At 35.7% G+C, this 18,685-nt stretch overlaps 2 protein-coding genes across 2 annotated transcripts; both read right to left on the bottom strand.

Moving 5' to 3' along the window:
* Nucleotides 1-1,384: 1,384 nt before the first annotated feature.
* LOC104219538 (uncharacterized) lies at nt 1,385-5,159 on the bottom strand. The gene is made up of 4 exons (XM_009770232.2): nt 3,396-5,159; nt 3,193-3,324; nt 2,418-3,114; nt 1,385-2,339 (listed from the first exon to the last, which is right to left on the bottom strand). Exons 1-3 carry the CDS (start codon nt 4,201-4,203, stop codon nt 2,771-2,773), a joined length of 1,284 nt encoding a protein of 427 aa, XP_009768534.1. The 5' UTR covers nt 4,204-5,159; the 3' UTR covers nt 1,385-2,339; nt 2,418-2,770.
* Nucleotides 5,160-5,302: 143 nt separating this feature from the next.
* On the bottom strand, nt 5,303-6,935 carry LOC104219539 (non-specific lipid transfer protein GPI-anchored 30-like). Its single transcript, XM_009770233.2, has 2 exons — nt 6,581-6,935; nt 5,303-5,480 (listed from the first exon to the last, which is right to left on the bottom strand). Exons 1-2 carry the CDS (start codon nt 6,894-6,896, stop codon nt 5,389-5,391), a joined length of 408 nt encoding a protein of 135 aa, XP_009768535.1. The 5' UTR covers nt 6,897-6,935; the 3' UTR covers nt 5,303-5,388.
* Nucleotides 6,936-18,685: the final 11,750 nt, after the last annotated feature.

Genomic DNA, 18,685 nt, shown 5'->3' on the forward strand with positions numbered 1-18,685 from the left:
TGGTGTTTTATGGGCATATCACACAACCACAAAAACAAGCACAGGAGAAACACCATTTTCGTTGGTTTATGAAGCAGAAGCTTTAATTCCCGTTGAGATAGGAGAGCCAAGTTTGAGGTTTACGCAGGCAACAGAAGAGTCTAATGACGAAGAAATGCGTGTAAATCTTGATTTACTTGAAGGAAGACGGGAAGCTGCATTAATAAGAAAGGCAACACAGAAGCAAGTCATAGAATGGTACTACAACTGAAGAACACGCCTCAGATTCTTCAAAATTGGGGACTTCGTGCTCAAAAAGGTTTTCCAATCTACGAAGGCAGCTAATGCGGGTAAATTAAGTCCAACATGGGAGGGACCCTATTGAATTCATGATATTGCAGGTAAAGGAGCATATGAACTGGAAACAATGGATGACAAAATACTACCTTCACATTGGAATGTTATTCATTTGAAGAGATACTACTTCTAAGGAATACCCACGGTCAGGTATCTATGTTTTAAAATTCTATTTTTGAATTGTTAAAATTTTACTAACGATTTTAGATGATAGGCAAAAAGCTAGCCCGTACTAAATGATGAGCCATGACCTGCAAGGCACGTGGAATACATTAAACTTCCCGGTCCAGGGCTACAAATATTCTGATAGAAATTCAAAACGGGTTAAGCAGTCTTCATCTATAATCGCACCTCCGAGTCCCGTATATTTTTCCTTTTTCAGGGAAAGGACCAAATGAGAGGAATAATCAAGTGCTCGAAGATTCATACTTCAACACTCAAACACTTGGGGGACTACATAATATACACAAGCATTTGTATAAAGAAGGCAAAGAAGTCAAGTGCAGAGTAAAAGTCACGAAGTCATGAACTAAGGCCAAATAAAACCTTACTATAGTTAGGGTAAATGCTACGTACTGAAACGAGTTATAAATAAAAACCTCGTGTTTATTATTTTTACTTTTTTTAAATCTGTTACAATAAAAACACTTACGAGAAAGTTATAGATGTAATTCAAATACTTGTAAAGTGTTATTCAAAACTAGACAAGGTTTAAATAAAAACTTGTCAAAGTTATTTCAAAGAAACATGTGTGTTCCTATTTCTTTTATCGTATGTTAAACACCATTATGAAGTTGAGACGTCTTCTTCATTAAGTGTCGAAATAAAAGGGCCCTCTTTTATAAAACTTATGTTTAAATTAATTAGTCATAAGATTAACAAAAGCATTTTTGAAGAATAAAAATGCAAATTATTCTGTAAGTCCTTAGAAATAAAGGCAAGAATAAAGTAAATAGAAGTTCAAGATAATAACAAGAAAACTTCTTAATATTTTAAAAAAAAACTTAAGACTAAGTATGTACTTAGTTGTAAAGCTACGAATTGTTTATACAAATTGCCCCATGAAAGGGTCTGGGGACTTGCATATCCAAAATAAACCCCCAAATGAAACCAAGGGTTTGATCACAAGTTTCCAAATAAAACAAAAACAAAGATATTCAAACAACTAAAGCTGGTCACTGAGAAGTTGAAGGTACTAAAGCAGGAGCATCAACAGCAACGGGCTCAACTTGGCCAGGAGTATCAACAGTTGCGGGCTCAGCTTGACTTGTAGCAATAGGCTTGACTGGGCTTGAAATAGTTGGGATACCCGTATCGACTTCAACATTCACGGAAGCTTCGGCCACGAGAGAAGGAAAACCTTGAGTTTACTGAGCTTTCTCAATAGTTTCATTGATTTTAGCCAACTCAGATTCCAAATTGAAATTTTCTTGGCCAGTTTCAATTAGGGTATCATGGCGTGAATTCAAAAACGCCCAACTTACTTCAATATCAGATTTATCTTCAAGGATCTCATAATCCCTTTCCCAGTCAGCAATCACGTTCTTTAACTTCTCATTTTCAGCCAAGGCAGATGTGTAAGAAGTCTGGAGAGAGGCATGAGAGCTTTCTAAAGCATGCACCTTATCAAAAGAAGCTCGAAGGTCTTCTTGTTCCTGAGTCAAATTTTGTACGAGCTCCCCAGCGTAAGCTTCTTTTTTACTCAAAAGAGCCTTCAACTTTCTGATTTCCTCACTAGCCTTGGACAACTGCTTTGAGAAGGAAGTTTCAAGGAGAGTTTTTTCTTTATCTTCTTGGCTTGAGGAAGCCTTTTCAACCGCCAACTCCGAAGTCAAAGCCCGTACCTGCTGCTCCAAGGTACTCTTACTCTCCTCTAAATACTCCACATCAATTTGCAAGCTCTCACTCTGTTCCCTCCAATTGCACGCCTCTAACTGAGAATCACGCACTAATTGATCTGAGTAGGCAACTCTTTTCATCATCTTTGTGCCGATAAGGTTGGCCTAAAAAGGGAAAAAGGAAATAAGAATCCTCAAAGATAGAAAAATTACAAAGTAAAAGAAAAAAGAGAAGGGGAATACCTTCAAAGTGGCGTGCATAATATCGTTCATCAAGGTCAAGGAACTATGGCTCTCTAGCTTAGCTTTCTCAATTGGGCCAATTAAAGGCTCTAGCCATACATCCGCCTGACCTGATTTGCTTAAGAGACTGCCCTCAACAGGGACTTCAATGACTACTCGCCTCATAGCAGCACTCCTACTTGAGGAGCCAACTTCAGTGCGATGAATGTTTGGAGGAGGAATTGTCGAAGGAGGAACAGAAAAAGTGGTAAAAATAGTCTGGGGAGGAACAGAAACAATCGAGACTGACAAAGAATGAGTTACAGACACGGGTGTCGAAAAAAAAGCCAAGGGTACTTCATCTAAAACAGGGCCTAAGCTTTCACTACAAACCCGCTAATAAAAAGCTGCTCAACAGAGTCATGAGCAGCAGCGGGAGCAACGTCATCATCAAGAATCAATACCGGAGTCTCAGCAGACTCGGTAAAAGGAACAGAACGACGGGGGGATACCTCTGCTTCATCATCAGAAATTATGCATCTTCGAGCTCGTGGCCTTGTCACCAAAGAGCCCCCATCTTCCTCCTCTTCAGAGTCTTGTTCCTCAACAGCAACGACTTTTCTTTTTGCAGAAGAACCCAAGATTATTTCTTGAGCCCTTTCCAAAGAGATACGGGAAGCCGTGACTGCCTCGGCAGTGACTCCACGAATAGCAAATCCTGATAAAAAGATGGATTGAAATTAGTGCAATAAAAAAATATATACACAAAAAAAATGAAATAAAATAAAACTCTTACCATGAGTTTTTACTTTCCAACCAAAACGGTTAGAAAGTGTCTTCCAAGACCTACCATCCATTGGTGCGGTCCTCAATAACGTGTCTACCCAATCACGGAAATTGGGAATGTCTTCCACAACTCCCATGGTTGCTAAAAAAAGTAAAATTAGAAAAGTTGACAAACTTGAAGAAAAAAGGTACGAGAAAGTTAAAAAGACTTACGTGCAAAATTCCACTTCTCAAGGAAGGGAACATTATCATCACCCACTAAACCAACAGTGGGGGCAGCAACAAACCTGGCATACCAGCCACGGTCTTTGTCATCCTCAGGGCTTACCAAAACTCTCTTACTCCTGGCTACTAGTGTGAAAACACCTTTACGGAAGAGTCTAGGGGAGTAAAGGTGAATCAAATGAGGGAAAGTAATGGGAACACTAGCTGTGTTGGTCAAATGCCTCAAACAAGCAACAACCCTCCATATGATTGGGCCAATTTGACCCAAACAAACATCGAAGAAACGACAGAACTCAAGAATAACAGGGTCAATAGATGGTCTAAACCCTAAGGTGAAAGGGTATGTATAAACAAAATAAAACCCGGTTATGTAAGAGGTGATTCTTTGATTTGGACTAGGGATAATAATAGAAAAATCACTACTCCAATAACAGTCTCTACGAACTACAGAAATCAAACCTTCTGTAATTTGAGTGGGATAAATATCAGCACAATCTAAACCAGAGACATGGTTCCTAAGAGATTCTCTGTCATGACAAAAAGATAGTTCCATAGGAACTATCTCCTCTACTGTAGGCTCACGAAGAGGTTCAGAAGGTTCTTTACCTCTTGAAGAAGATCTTTTTGAAAGTGAACCCCTAGTTCTAGAAGAAGGGCCAGAACTAGGTAAAGGAGTGGAAGAACCGCAAACAGATCCTAAATTATGAAGCCTACCTACCCTACTACTTCTAATGGAGGCATTAAGGAAGGTATCAACTATGAGAACCCTTCTAGGGTTAGAATTTGAAGAAGACATGATGAAGAAGGATGATACGATGAAAAAGCAAACACGGATTTGAGAGATTGGATATTTAGTAAACTTTATGAGGAAAAGACAAAGAAAGAAGTTATATTTATACTGATAAACGACTGCCGAAGGAAAAAGTGTAATGATGGAAGTACCATAATAATGATAACTGACGCTTCGTGAATAGTGTAACCATGAAAAAGCCTTAAAAAAGGCTGCAAAATTGCAGAACTAATAAAAAGGTGACACGTGTGAAGAACATTAAATAGAAGTGACAATTGAAGCGTCAATTTTGTCTTAGCGTTAATGGTGACAAAAATTTTCATTTTAATGAAATCCACTTCCCAAATATTCAATTGATGAATAAATGGCAAGTGGGGGGACTATCTGTATTGGGAAAAATGAGTTTACATATTAAAGTGGAATAAAGATGACGTGTCAAGACATGTAGACTAGTCAAAGAGTTACAGCTGGAAAAGAGACACGAGTTGCAACAGATACGAGCAAAGGCAAAGGAAGAGGCACGGACAGATATTTAAAGGACTCAGCGCCTGTACCTATTTAAGTCATTTAGGTCCAGGAATCAAGGGAAATGAATCTGACAATAGATGAGAGTACATATACAGTATTTAGTGAGCATTAAATACTGAATACGTTAGAAAATCTGTATTAAATACAATGATTGTGTAGCGTAGCATTCAATGTCTTTAATTACTCATAATAGCCTTATTATGACAAGGGCAAAACGTATATCTCCCAAATAGCTATAAAAGGGAGATAACTGATCAATTGTAAGGACACGAAAAACTATTTGAATATATCGATTTACTTGTTTTTCTTCTCATTAAATTATTGCTAGCCAAATTACTCTCTTTCATATATTCTTTTGATTATTAGTAACCCGAGTTCTTCTAAATTAAAGCTTTGACCGAAATCCCATTTTTTGGTTAAACAAATGCCAAAATAAAAATAAGAAATGAAGCCACCAATATATAGTAGGTAGGTAAAAAGAAACGAATCAAAGAAGATGGACACTAAATTTATATTCAGTTTTAACAAAAAAAAAAAACAATATTCATTAGTTAACAAAATAGAGAAAAAGAAGAAAAACTAAAATAGAGTGAGACTATAAACTGAGGTCAATTGTTCATCATGAAAAGCAGAAATTGAGGTCTGTACTATATGAAGTCCAAATTAAAGAAGTTGAGCAGAAAACAGAGAAGCAACAGCCAATAGCATTTTCACACTTGAAGATTTCATCGAGTACCCGGAGGAACTTGATGCTCCTGAAAACAAAATAGATTCTAAGTTATTAGCGGGTAAAATATTTTACATATATAGAGACTTGACAACTCCTTGTAAGTATATGGATATGCCTAGTGCAGAAAATATATGAAACAACAATTGTTTCAAGGCGCGTTACATATATTGTATTTTTCTTAAGTTTAAGTTCATCCGTAGAAATTAATTTTGCAATAGAGAGTTCTTTGCAAGTGCATATCCCAAAACTCAAAGTATTACTCCATTACTTTGTGAGATTTGTAGGAATTCAAATGTTTGCACCAAGGTGGACGAAAAAGAGGAAAAAAAGCCATGAGAGATCATACAGGTTCAAATCTTAGCAAAGACCCGGCAAAAAAAAATATAAGGTGATTTTTTTCTGAACTTTTGTAGATAGAGTTACTCAGAGATAAGTCTAGGATATAAGCTCTTTGAGTTTGAAAGTTGGCAAAAAGTCATGATTTTGGATGTTTTTACGTCCCAAGTCTCTTGTGATTTGATAAAATTGCATGGATATTAGATGAATTTACTCATTAAGTTTTTTTTTTTTTGTGTGTGTGTGTGTGTGTGTATCTGTGTAAGAACAAGTTCAGATGATAATGGAAGAAAATAGGGTGATTTGGAGCAAAACAAGAATGAAGAAACGAGAAAGAAGAAGAAAAGCTAGCTCGTCCTAAGCTCGTGCTTCGCGTGAGAGGTGCACATGCAAAGGGGGCTGGTAGCAGTGCGAGACAGTAAATTGAGGCACATAGACGAGGACAAGTGCAAGAAAAAAAAGAGTTGGGGTCGCGATCAATCTTTAAGATTCCTACCATTGATTCTATTATATTTTTTAAGTTATGGTTCATATATATTTACTATTTATTGTAATTTAAGTGGATTTTTACATAAAATTTATACTCCATTTGAAAGTATTGAGTTCAAATGAACCTAGTCAGTTATAATTGCATCTACTTTTGAAGTTACCCATAGTAAGCTTGTGCTAATAGGATGTAGCACTTATCCACGGTATTAGTTAAAAATGGCACTAATAACTAGACCGGAAGCTATCTTATTTTAAAAAAAATGTAGGAAAAAGCGATGAATGTTTGAGAGAGAAACGTACCCTTGAGACATCCCATGTAATTAACAGGCTGTCCACATCTAGCAGGCAACATTTGAGCCGCATTAATGTCAATCCCAGCTTTCTCCGCTGCGTTGCTGCCTTTGATACTTACCATTTGACACAAGCATTCAGGCATGTTCTTTATCACATCTTTTAATGGTTTGCAACAACTATCTGGTGGATTCCCTCTTGTTCCATTCAGGAATTTCATGCAAGGCAGCAGCTTCTTTATGCACTTCCTGTCTTGAGCCTCAGCACTCTGTATCATCAGCAGCAGCAAACAAATTGAAGCTGTTTGATATAATTTCATCTCCATGGAATTTTTGTTGCTGTTTTATTACCAGAATAACAGAGATTTCTGCGCTGCAATGCGTGTCTATATATATATATTTGTCCAATTTTGTTTACTATTATTGATTGAGGTTTTGACTTTTTTGGGGGGGGGGGGGGGATTTTTGACTTGGATGGTTAGAGTTGGTGATCTGATAGTCTAGTTAGGTAGAAGTCGATATACCAGCTGATAGATAGATAGGTTGAGTTACTACTCCACCACATTCTAAACTGGTAAATTAATCTATAGCAGGGGCGGATGCATAAGATTAGCTATGGTTCATCCGAACTGAGAATTTTTGCTCGAACTCTCAAAACCCATAAGATTTAAATTTTGTATTCGCCTTTGAATTCCAGAGAGATGACTAATAAAGTAAGTATATATTTTCACAATGTTAGTGTATTTTTACAGGTTGTTACCTTACCATCTTTTGCAGGTCATAGTTCATGAATCTATAGGAAGTCACTTAGCTTGCAATTGACTTTTAACTGGCAATATAGTTCAAAAATATTTATACCGTCGGTGTAGTGTAATTATATGTAAAAAGGGCAGCCCGGTGCACTAAGTTTCTGCTATGCGCCGAGTTCGAGGAAGAGCCAGACCACAAGAGTGAATATATGAAAGATTTGAGTAACCAACATAGCTTGTGGTACGATGGATAAGAACCCTTCATATTTAACCAAAGGTCTCGGGTTCGAACCTTGAGTATGGAAAAAATTCTGTTATGGAATGCTTCCCCCGTAAATGGACCTTATGCGGTGATATAATCAAGCTCGGATGAAGCTCCTCTCCATTTCTCATTTTTTTCCTTTTCCTCAAATTTTAATATTACTTTTGTGTAAAAAAGTAAAGCAGCACATTAGTTCATTTGAGTTTATATGAATTTTTAAAAGAATAATTAAATTCTTGAAGAAAAATAAAGTCCTGAAAACGTTGGGTTATTTTTTTTTTTTAAATAGGGGTTGAGTACTTGGGGGAGGGGGGAGGAGAAAGGAAACATGGGGACTTGGGGGAAGGGGAGTGAGGAGAGTAGCATTAAAAATTTTTTTACTCTCTAACCAAACACTAGAAAATATTTTTCGGAGAAGATCTTCCACTCACCAAACAAGAAAAAATAAGTAATAAAATCATTCATTTTCCATGAAAACATTTTTCATCGAAAACATTTTCCTTCATACCAAACACACCCTTAATTAATCAAAGTAAAGCTCTAACTATGGTTAGGATAATTAATAACTCCCATATATTTGCTCCAAACCTTTTTAACAATCCCATAATTCTAGTTACACATTGTCTCCAACCTAAAACCTTTTCTCGCTTTCCTGGCCTTTTTCAGTACGTCATTCTTTTTGCTACTTTCTACGAAATCTTCTTATATTCCTATTCAAAGATGAGAACCATTAGAAGTCCAACCAATAAATAATAAAGAAAATTAAAACTGTACAAAATAATATTTTACGGATAAAAAATTAAAAGAATCCGTATGATATTAAAATTATGTACATCACAAAGAATTATTCCAAATTTGCAATGTCAGGAGAAGGTATCGACACATATAATCTCGAATTTTGAAGTCTTATATAAATTCAATGTTAGTGTGACGAGCCAAACCAATCGGCCGTAACGGGTACCCGGTACCTTACTCAACCGAGTACCAACGTAACGTATCTTTTGTATTATACTAACATAGGTAAATGAACCAAAAGGGCTGTCATGAGATAATTAGAATAAAGTATGATGGAATACTCGACATAGGATGACCCAACATGATATACCGACATATATATATGATGTACGGATCTATAAGGCCGTCATAATTCTTTATATACTCAAAATATAAGCCAACAAGACCATACAAGTTTCCATATACATGACATCTGTCTACAAGCCTCTAAGAGTAGATAAATACCACAAAGATCGGGACAGGGCCCCACCATACCAATCAATACATATCCAAATTATACTGACCAAATAAGTAACTCCGGAGCAAATGGAGCACACCAACACCTTCCGCTGAGCTGATAGCCTATTTGGAGGACTCTCAACCTGTCTATCGGGACCTGCAGGCGTAAAACGTAACGTCCCCAGGCAAACGGGATGTCAGTACAAATAATGTACCGAGTATGTAAGGAATGAACATTAGTAAATGAAAATCATGAGAGAAACATGGAGTAAAAGACTCAACATGCAAGTCTGAATAACTATGTAAATAATTTAATATTTAAAATATCATGCATTTGCGTATAAATGTCATACCACGTATAGTATATGCGTACATAACATCATCAAGCCTCTGATGGCATCCCATCATATCATCTCGGCCATTGTGGGCAAAATTATCAACATATACCAGCTGATTAGGTGGTGATGCGTATATAACACCATAACCTTTCCTCATACCCCATATACATATATCTACATATATATACGCATATATAACGCCATCTGGTCATGAGTCAATGTACATGTATAACTGAATGCAATGCATACGAAGTGAGTTAATAAGATTTCTGGGTATGTCATAAGATCATTATGCCTTTGATTAATTTCATGAAATAAACTTTATCAATTTACGTATTTTCTGAGACCCATGAACAGATGATAGAACAATAGGACACATGAGAAATCAAGAACATATGCATCTCTAGTACTTCTATGAATAGAGTCATTTATGAAAGTTGTGCATTTGCTCGTTTCGTTTGTATCGTATGGATCATGCCAACCGGAAATAAGGGATAGCCTTAACATACCTGAGCTGATTCTTTTGACAATCCTTATAACACACGTCAATTGCGGCAAATCACGTAACTGCGAATCGAAGTAGGAAAAAATCCGTATGATATTCTTGAGAAAGATTGTACCGTACTTCCTTAGAATCGCGATTTCATGCTGCTATAGTATTATGCAGTTTGTTTAGTAAATATGGTGGCTTCCATCTTGTGAAGAAAACATTCATTCCTTAGAGAGAAAAGGTAGGTAGAGATAAGAAGATCTGTCTCATGACAAAACCATCAACACTTATCTAGTGAAGAAAACATAAATATGGTGGCTGCCATGAATTGTTTGAGCTCCACCCTTACTTAGCAAACCTAGCATCCCACTTTAATAAGATAAGAAGATCTCTTAAGATTGTAGGTTGTGGGCCCCACTTTGTGGCTTAGTCTTGCCCAAAGACTCCTTGTTGTACCACCTAATTACATGAAATAAGAGTCACAATTTTGGCTTTGATGAAGACCTCAATTGCTGCCACGTTAGGAGGCTTACTAATCTTAAAGATTATAATTAATTAGCTAATGTCCCACAAAAAAATCAATAATTACCCAATTATCACATAATCAAGAATTATCTTAAATTACTTAAAATACTAATCACTTTTACACACTTTATACACCTTACTATCATGGTCATATAGTACCTTGTATGACATTGGTCCATAAATACAGGGTACTATAGCTTGGACCGTATTTTATCTCAAAATGTCAAACTTCGACGAAACTTATTTTCTTCGATTCGCTTAGCCTCTCACCTTCACGAATTTACTTATCACTTGTTTGAAATAGCGTAATGCTTATCACCTCAAAATAATCTTGTCCTTGAACTGATGTCAATTATCTTATGACAAATCCAACGTACAATTCTACGGGGTGTAACATCGTCGTAATACTGTGAGGTGTAACATCATTCCCCCCTTTGGAATATTCGTCCTCGGATGTTGACTGATGCACTTATTTTTCTCCTAACCGGATAGCTCTTACGAATGGATTTAATACTGTCCTTGCTATTTAGGCAATTGTTCTGTGAATAAATCCAAAGGTCAGGGAATTCCTCCCTTTAGGCCTTTTTCTCACACCACGACTTGTGGTCAGAATTCTTCCAGTCTCGTAAGTATTGCTACCTTATGTCATGTAGCCTGTACGACTTTTTCCTTGTATGTGCGCCTATGCGACTCTTCCCTCTAGCTTTAAGCCAATCTCTAGGCCTTACTTTGGGAACATATACTGAACTTGACAAGGTTTCCTTCTGGGAATCCATAGGTGTACTAAAGTTCTTTGCTCGGTACTTTGTCGAACTTACGACTATTGCTATATCCCACTTTATAGACCTGGTTATCAATCCATATAACTTTACTGCATCTAGGTAGGTTATACTATACCATAACTCTGACTTTGGTTTTATTATTATCGAGGTCTGCTACCCAATTACAGGTTACTCTCTCGCTTCTTATCATAGATGTATAAATCCAAGTCCTTCAATACTTCCTTATTACTGTTCATCTAAAGGATGTCATCCTTATCTCCTCTCATACGTTGGAACTTTATCAATCTATTGTTGATTTACCTTAATATTGATCCATAATCTACCGCTGATAACTTGAAACCTTTTACATAGCATTGTCACTAGGGCTTACGTCTCATTGAGGAATATCTGAAGTGACTTGCCTGATACACCTAGGGGCGATACTATACTTCAATAACCGTATTTCATAGAATCCCAATGTGATTCACCTTATGTGGGTATTTTAATCCTGTACAATTCATGAAATCTCCTGTTTTTTTTCAAATCATTACTCAAGCGAAGGCCCAAACGTCATCCTCTATCTATTACAATTACACCCTCATTCTATTACCAGGGCAACATTGTAAGCACGTGATTTTTTGCCCTATATGAGAATTACTCCCAAAAATTCAAAAATAAAATGATTTTCTTTGGTGTGCAATTTCGTGATATTTTGAATAATTATTTGTAGTTGTCTGTGCGTGTTTATTTGCTAAATTAATAAAAAATACAAAAATATGTCGCATTTTGCATGTAGAATTTAATTCTATAATTGATAATAATTAAATTTGTTTTACAAAAATTAAAAATTACAAAAATAGGCATCGTTTGCATTTTTAGCATTTTTAGCATTTAATGTCCAAATATACAATTTTATGCTTAATTAATACTTAATTATGCGTTAATTGTTATTGGGAGTTAATTTGCACTTTTATAACTTAATTTAGTTCTTAATAATAGTTTAAGTATTTTTATAATTTAGTTTTAGAAAAATAAAAGAAGAAAAGAGAGCGAAAATATAAAGAAAATCGGAATTAGGCCTCTTCTTCAACTTCAAGCCACAGGCCCAAAAAATGGCCCAATCTTCCCTACGACCCAGTCCATTTCGAACTGGGTCAACCCGGTCCATAACCCAACACCCTATTATCTTGCATTTCAAAAAATAAAACAAAGAAAAACAAAAAAAAAAGAAAGAAAAAACCCTAAAAATGCCTAAGCATCCCCCCCCCATTTCTCCTTCTTCTTCCCCAAACTCAAAAACACCTCCCATGGCTTCCCTTTACTTTCTTCTTCGTCCACACAAACACCCTCGCGTCCAAACGACCCCCCCGTCATCCATTAAAACCACATAACCACCTTCAAGCTCGAACTCGACAACCATGGTCGCTATTGCTGTGTCTTCATCATCGACGACCAGTCCGTCGACTCCCTGTCTTCATCATCGTTTCCACTGCAGAATCAGTCCTCAACTTCACGTCCTAACAGTCCAGCCATGGATGCTTCTCGCGCTACTGCTACTGTTTCATCTTCTTTGTTTCGTCGACTTCGAATTGGGTGGTCGAAGATCCGAGCTCCAGCCATGGATGTTGCTCGCGCCACTGCTGCCCGTTTCCATCATTATTGCTGCGTTCGGCTCCCAGCTGCTACTGCTTCATGCAGTTTCTTCTTCCTCCGTCGCGCTGCTACCAGGACGTCTGTTTCTGCTGCTTCTCGACGGACTGCTACTGCTTCATGCAGTTTCTTCTTCCTCCGTCGCGCTGCTGCCAGGACGTCTGTTTCTGCTGCTTCTCGACGGACTGCTGCTCGTCGCAGCAGTTGCTATTGTTTCGTTGTTGCTTCGTCTTCTTCGATTTGTCAAAGGTCGAGGGTTTTTCGTTGAGTCGAAGCCCGGACGGATTTGTTTACAATCGTCGTTCGTCGTTTCATTTCCGGTTAGTTGATTTTTGAATTTCATTTATCGTCCATATTTTTGTTTGGTATTTTCCGGATCCAAAATCGTTAAAGAATTCAATTCTTGTTTTGTTCGTTGTTCATCGTTAAAATCATTTTTCTAGTTTGTTCATGTTCATGTGCTTTGTTAAAATTAATTTTCAGATTTTAAAATAGAAGTTTAATTAATTGTTTTCATATTCATTTCATGTTTGTATTATTGTTTAAGTGAATATTTGTTAGTTTGATGTTTGTCAGATTCAAATTGAAATTTAATTAAATATTTCTTCAATTTGTTTCATGTGTTTATGTATTGTTAGAAATTGTTAATATTGTTAAGTTCAAGTTTAAGTTCATAATTGTTTCTTCGTCGATCTTGTTATTTATTTAAAGAATTTAGTTGTATTAAAGGAATATATTGTTTTAATCGTTTAATCCGTCATGTTTGTTGTCTTAAAATAGATTCATTCATGTTCATACTTTGTTTGGATGATCTTGAATCCGAATTTTGTATAGTTTGATTTCTTGTTTACCATTTATGATTATTGCTTGAATTGTTCTCATAATCTTGTTTTAAGTTTAATATAAGAATTGTTTGTTGTAATGTTGTTAGAGTTGATTTTAAGTTCAATATGATTGAATTTAGAAATCTTCATACTTTGATTGTTGTTGTTGTTGAATCCGAAAATAGGATTGTTTGTTGCTAAAATATTGTTCAATCAAATTTTAGTTGTTCTTGGTTGTTCAATTTGTGTTCATGTGATTTGTTGTTGAAATGTTGTTAAAATCATGTTCATGTGATATTGTTGTTATGATGTTCATCCATGTTCATATTGTTGTTTGAACATTGTTAGAAATTGATCATATTGTCTATATTTTGGTTAAGTTTGATTAATTGATGTGTTATAGCTGATGGGTAGTTTGGTAAATTTGTAATACGTTCAGGGGTAGTTTGGTAATTTCAGTAAGGTCGGAAGGGGTAGTTTAGGAATTGTACATTTTGAAATTGTTTATTTGAAGCATGGGGGACAAAATGAAATGGGGTGGGTTGTGATATGATTATTTAATATAAAGGGGGGACAAGATTTAAATTAAAGGGGAATCTTGCATTATTTTAAATAAAGCATGGGGGACAAAATATAATGGGGTGGTGTGATATATTTATTTAATGTAATGGGGATGAGTGGGAAGATAATGGGTTTGGTAGAGAAAGGGATTGATTTTAATTGATTTATGGGATGGGATATATATATGTGAAGTCTTGAACATAAGAAAAAAAATACAGACAGAAAAAAAGAGATTGAAAAAAAGCTGAACATTTATTCCGAAAAAAAAAATTGAAACTCTCAAGAAAAGAAAAACATACAAAGAAAAAAAAAATTTGAAAATTAGAAGAGAAAGTAGTACACACCTGATAAATATTCTGGTATACAGGTGTAGAAATTAAGGGTTGAAGATTAACTAGCCTTTCAAAAATCTGAAAATTTCCCTTGGTTTCTGTCCGTTATTTTCGGCATTCCTGGATTTTATTTTGAATTTTTCAAAGCTGTCACTGGGATTTTCGTTGACTGGTTATTGCTGGTTATTGTTGCTGTTGCTGTGTTACGTATTACGTTGCTGACTTTCTTCTTCTTATATTGACAATATCAGGTACACAACTGTAATTTTGGCATTTTGTAAGCTGAAATGAAGAATGGAGTGTTAAATTTTTAATTTAGTTTAATTTAATTTTTTGTATTGTATTTAGGTTATTCATGTATTATTATTCCGTAAATCACTGTCATCGGCATAACTAGGCATATTATAGCGACATATTAAATAACGTCTTTACCAGATTATTAGGAAATATATTTAAACCTGATTATTAATTAAAATTGTTTAAATAAAAAAAATAGAAGAAATAACGTAAAAATGGCGTTATTGAATCAGTTTGGCAAAAATTAACTAAGTTCCTTATTCATAAGGTTTTTCGTCAACGATAAGTTAATCCGAATCATGTAGTCAATTTCAGTTATAACATGAATTAGTTTGCAAACAAGTATTAGGACATGATGAATTAAAACAAAGTTAGTTAATGTTAAATTGTTTAAATTTTTAGAAATATGATTTAGTACTCAAGTTTTTATTTTTATTTCTTTCAATTTTCAGTATTTGTAAATAATTAGTTTCAATAAGCTTAAGTCTTACTAACAATTTGAATTTTAATCCAACTATGGGATAATTAGTTTTTTTTTTTTATTTTTTACTTTTCGATAATTCCATGTTGTATCTATGATTATAATTTTATTACTTTCTGCTAATATTTGTTTTTCTCTTCTATTTAATATGTCATTTTCAAGAATGTAGATATTGATTTTATATTTATAAAAAACTTAGTAATAATAAAAAGGTAGTCATTAAAGGATATTATTAAAGGATTTCGCTAAAAATAAATAGATGTAAATAATACAAATGTATAGGATTCTCCAATCTCATTTATTTATTTAATTATTTTAAAAAAAAATTACTTAGAATTAGGGATGGATTGTTTAGTGAATTTCACTTCCTTCCCCAAAGATAATGACGCGTTAGACTCTTTAGGCGCGATTTAATTAATTTTACCTTCTTAAACTCGGATGCGCATTTCATGCGACCCAAATCTAAATCCTAAAACATCAAATAAAATATGTTTCGTATTGTGGGTGCATTTCATGTGACACAATCCAAAGATATGTTTTAAGCGATGTTCACATTCCTAAAAAATAATAATTATAATAATAAAGCGGTAAAAGATAAAATTTGCACATGGTTCATAATTGTATTAAAAATCAGATAAATAAGCCGAATATAACAGTTGAGCGACCGTGCTAGAACCACGGAACTCGGGAATGCCTAACACCTTCTCCCGGGTTAACAGAATTCCTTATCCGGATTTCTGGTACGCAGACTGTAATATAGAGTCATTCTTTTCCTCGATTCGGGATTAAAATTGGTGACTTGGGACACTCTAAATCTCCCAAGTGGCGACTCTGAAATAATTAAACCAATCCCGTTTCGACTGTCCTTTAATTGGAAAAAACTCCCTACGCACCTCGCGGTGCCGGAAAAAGGAGGTGTGACAAACATTCCATCTCTTCTAAATGCTACTAGCCTTAGACTCTTTTGAGTTCATTCAGTCTATACTGAGATTTCTATAACTAATGCTATATCCCGTTTTCATGGGCTTTCATGAGCTTTCTCACTCGCCCTTTTTTATCCGTACTCCTGTCTTCCTAAAACCTTGTTGCTTTACCATACTTTAGCTTGCGACCTACAAATATCTATTTATACTACTCACAACCTTCCTTTAACTTGCTTGCACCATAGATTTCCTTATGTTATTCTGGAACATCAAGCGAGACATCGCATTGTATCTAACTCTTATTTACTCTCTTAGCTAGACCTCTCGATACCTAGAAACCAAAGGCTGGAAGATATGGCACTAATGACACTGCTATCTTCTTGGATACTGAATTCCAATGCTTCTAGCCCTCTATTTGAAGTAAATATTATTCACAACCTTCTGCACTTGAGTATCTCGTATGTTGTTCACCTTTAGCTTACTTACCTTAAAATCTTGCATCACATCTTCTATCTCTTTCATGACCTCCCTTCCACATAGGTATAATTCACATCCACAACTTAAAGCTCTATTATAATATTTATACCTCTGGTGCATACATAATCCGGTGGGAGCCTCACACTGACTTCTTATAAGGCTGGTACTCTTCTAACTGGCTTTATCGTAGAGCCGTTATATAATATAGTTGTTGTACTATCTCTATTGTATCTTTGATATTAAGAGTGATTTTGTAATGTTATCAATCACGATTTCTATAATTTCCTGGGTCTAATAATCAGACTCCTGATTTACTTGGTTGATGTAACTCTTTAGTTTCCTCTTCCTTCTGATCAGCCTTTATGTAGGCTTAAGCTATCTTCCGATCTGCGGCTCCTGGTATTAGTTATTACTTTACCCTTTCATGAGTTTTATGGAATATCCATGATACAATCTTCTAACAATTCAATCCTTTGTCTATGACCTAGACTCAATTCTTTTTTTAACTCATGCCGGAGTCTTCAACGGCTATATGATTATCAACATATATGATGCATGGATAATACTCCGAAATCTTAAGTGCATTCATAACATAACTAACTCTGGAACCGTTGATTGAATAATTCCTTTCATTCCTTCTCATCTTTCTTTAATCATAAGCTATTACTTTTCCTGGTCTTTCTGCCCCCTTGTTTTATGCATACTTAGCTTATCTTAGTTCCCACATATTTCGAATTTTTGTGCAACTCATATGATCTCAACTAGTATTTTGGGTTTCACTTCCTGCTCATTAGCCACGATAGGTGCCACGATGGAAGAAGTTGTCAGCCTTAATGCTTTATTAGGAACAGAGGTTCCAAATAGAATTACACTGAATGGAATAGCCAAAAAGAAGGTGTTAACTATCTTACTAAACTTAGGAAGTACCCATAGTTCTTTGGGTATGGAGACTGCCAGGCAAACTAGCTGTATCCTAAAGGAAGTTAGACCTATGAGGGTGACTGTGGCTAATGATAACCAACTGATGAGCCTTTATTATTGTCCTATGTTGAGATGGAAAATACAAAGGATAGAGTTTGAGGACTCATTCAGACTGATCCATCAAGGGGGTTGTGACATGATTCTAGGAGGAGATTGGATGAGAGCTCATAATCTAGACTTACTGGATTTTGTAGCCTAAAGTGTTGTGGCTTTCCAAGATTATTTGAGGCAATTTGTACTAGCTTTCTTTGATGACATTCTAGTCTATAGTCCTACAATCCAAGAACACAAAGGGCACTTTGAGAAGGTATTGGAAATTCTAAGGAGGGAACTGCCACGACCCAAATATCAATATGGTGCCTATCATATTACTAGGCAATCCGATAACTCAGACACTTCCAACACTTCCAAATTTAGAATATATTAAAACATGTTTTTAACTAAGTAAGAAATCTCATAAACCGAATAAAACTGCCACACTCGATACATAAGTTTTCCAAAATCAGGGTGTCACTAAGTACATGAACATCTATACAATACAAGTATGAAACATTGTCTATGAAAACTAAAACTGAATAAATAAAACTGAGGGATAGGGGAGGAGGGTCAAGGTCTGCTGATGCCAGGACAACTACCTCGAATATCTCCGAATGATGGTAAAGTATAGAGAATCAGCAACTACCATGTCCGGGAACACCTGGATCTGCACACGAAGTGCATGGTGTAGTGTGAGTACAACCAACTCAGTAAGCAATAAGTCTAACTATTGGGCTGAAAGTAGTGACGAGCTTCACATGTACAATTCAATTACAAAATTACAGTATAGAAATATAGGCATGCTTTTAGTTTAACAGTTAAAGCCCAAATAGGTAAATCATGCAAGTTCAATTGAAATAAGATATGGTACATTTCGGTATCTACATGTCAGTTATTTATGCCAACTGAAGTACGAAATAGTAATGAAATCACATGAATACTCTCAGAGTATCAATCACTCAGTCCTCCCATTCACTCCATCCTCACAGTAACTCACCCTCACAGTCACTCAATCCTCCCAATCGCTTGGCACTCGCACTCAGTAGGTACCTGTACTCGCTGTGGGTGTGCAGACTCTGGAGAGGAAAATCCTGCCCAAGTGCTATAATAAGCCAAGAATGAATCAATAAACATGCTGTGTTGTGCAACCCGATCTCATAAATATCTTTACAATCAGGCCCTCGGCCTCACTCAG

The sequence above is a fragment of the Nicotiana sylvestris genome, chromosome 7 (genome assembly GCF_000393655.2).
Source record: "Nicotiana sylvestris chromosome 7, ASM39365v2, whole genome shotgun sequence".
Lineage (NCBI taxonomy): Eukaryota > Viridiplantae > Streptophyta > Magnoliopsida > Solanales > Solanaceae > Nicotiana > Nicotiana sylvestris.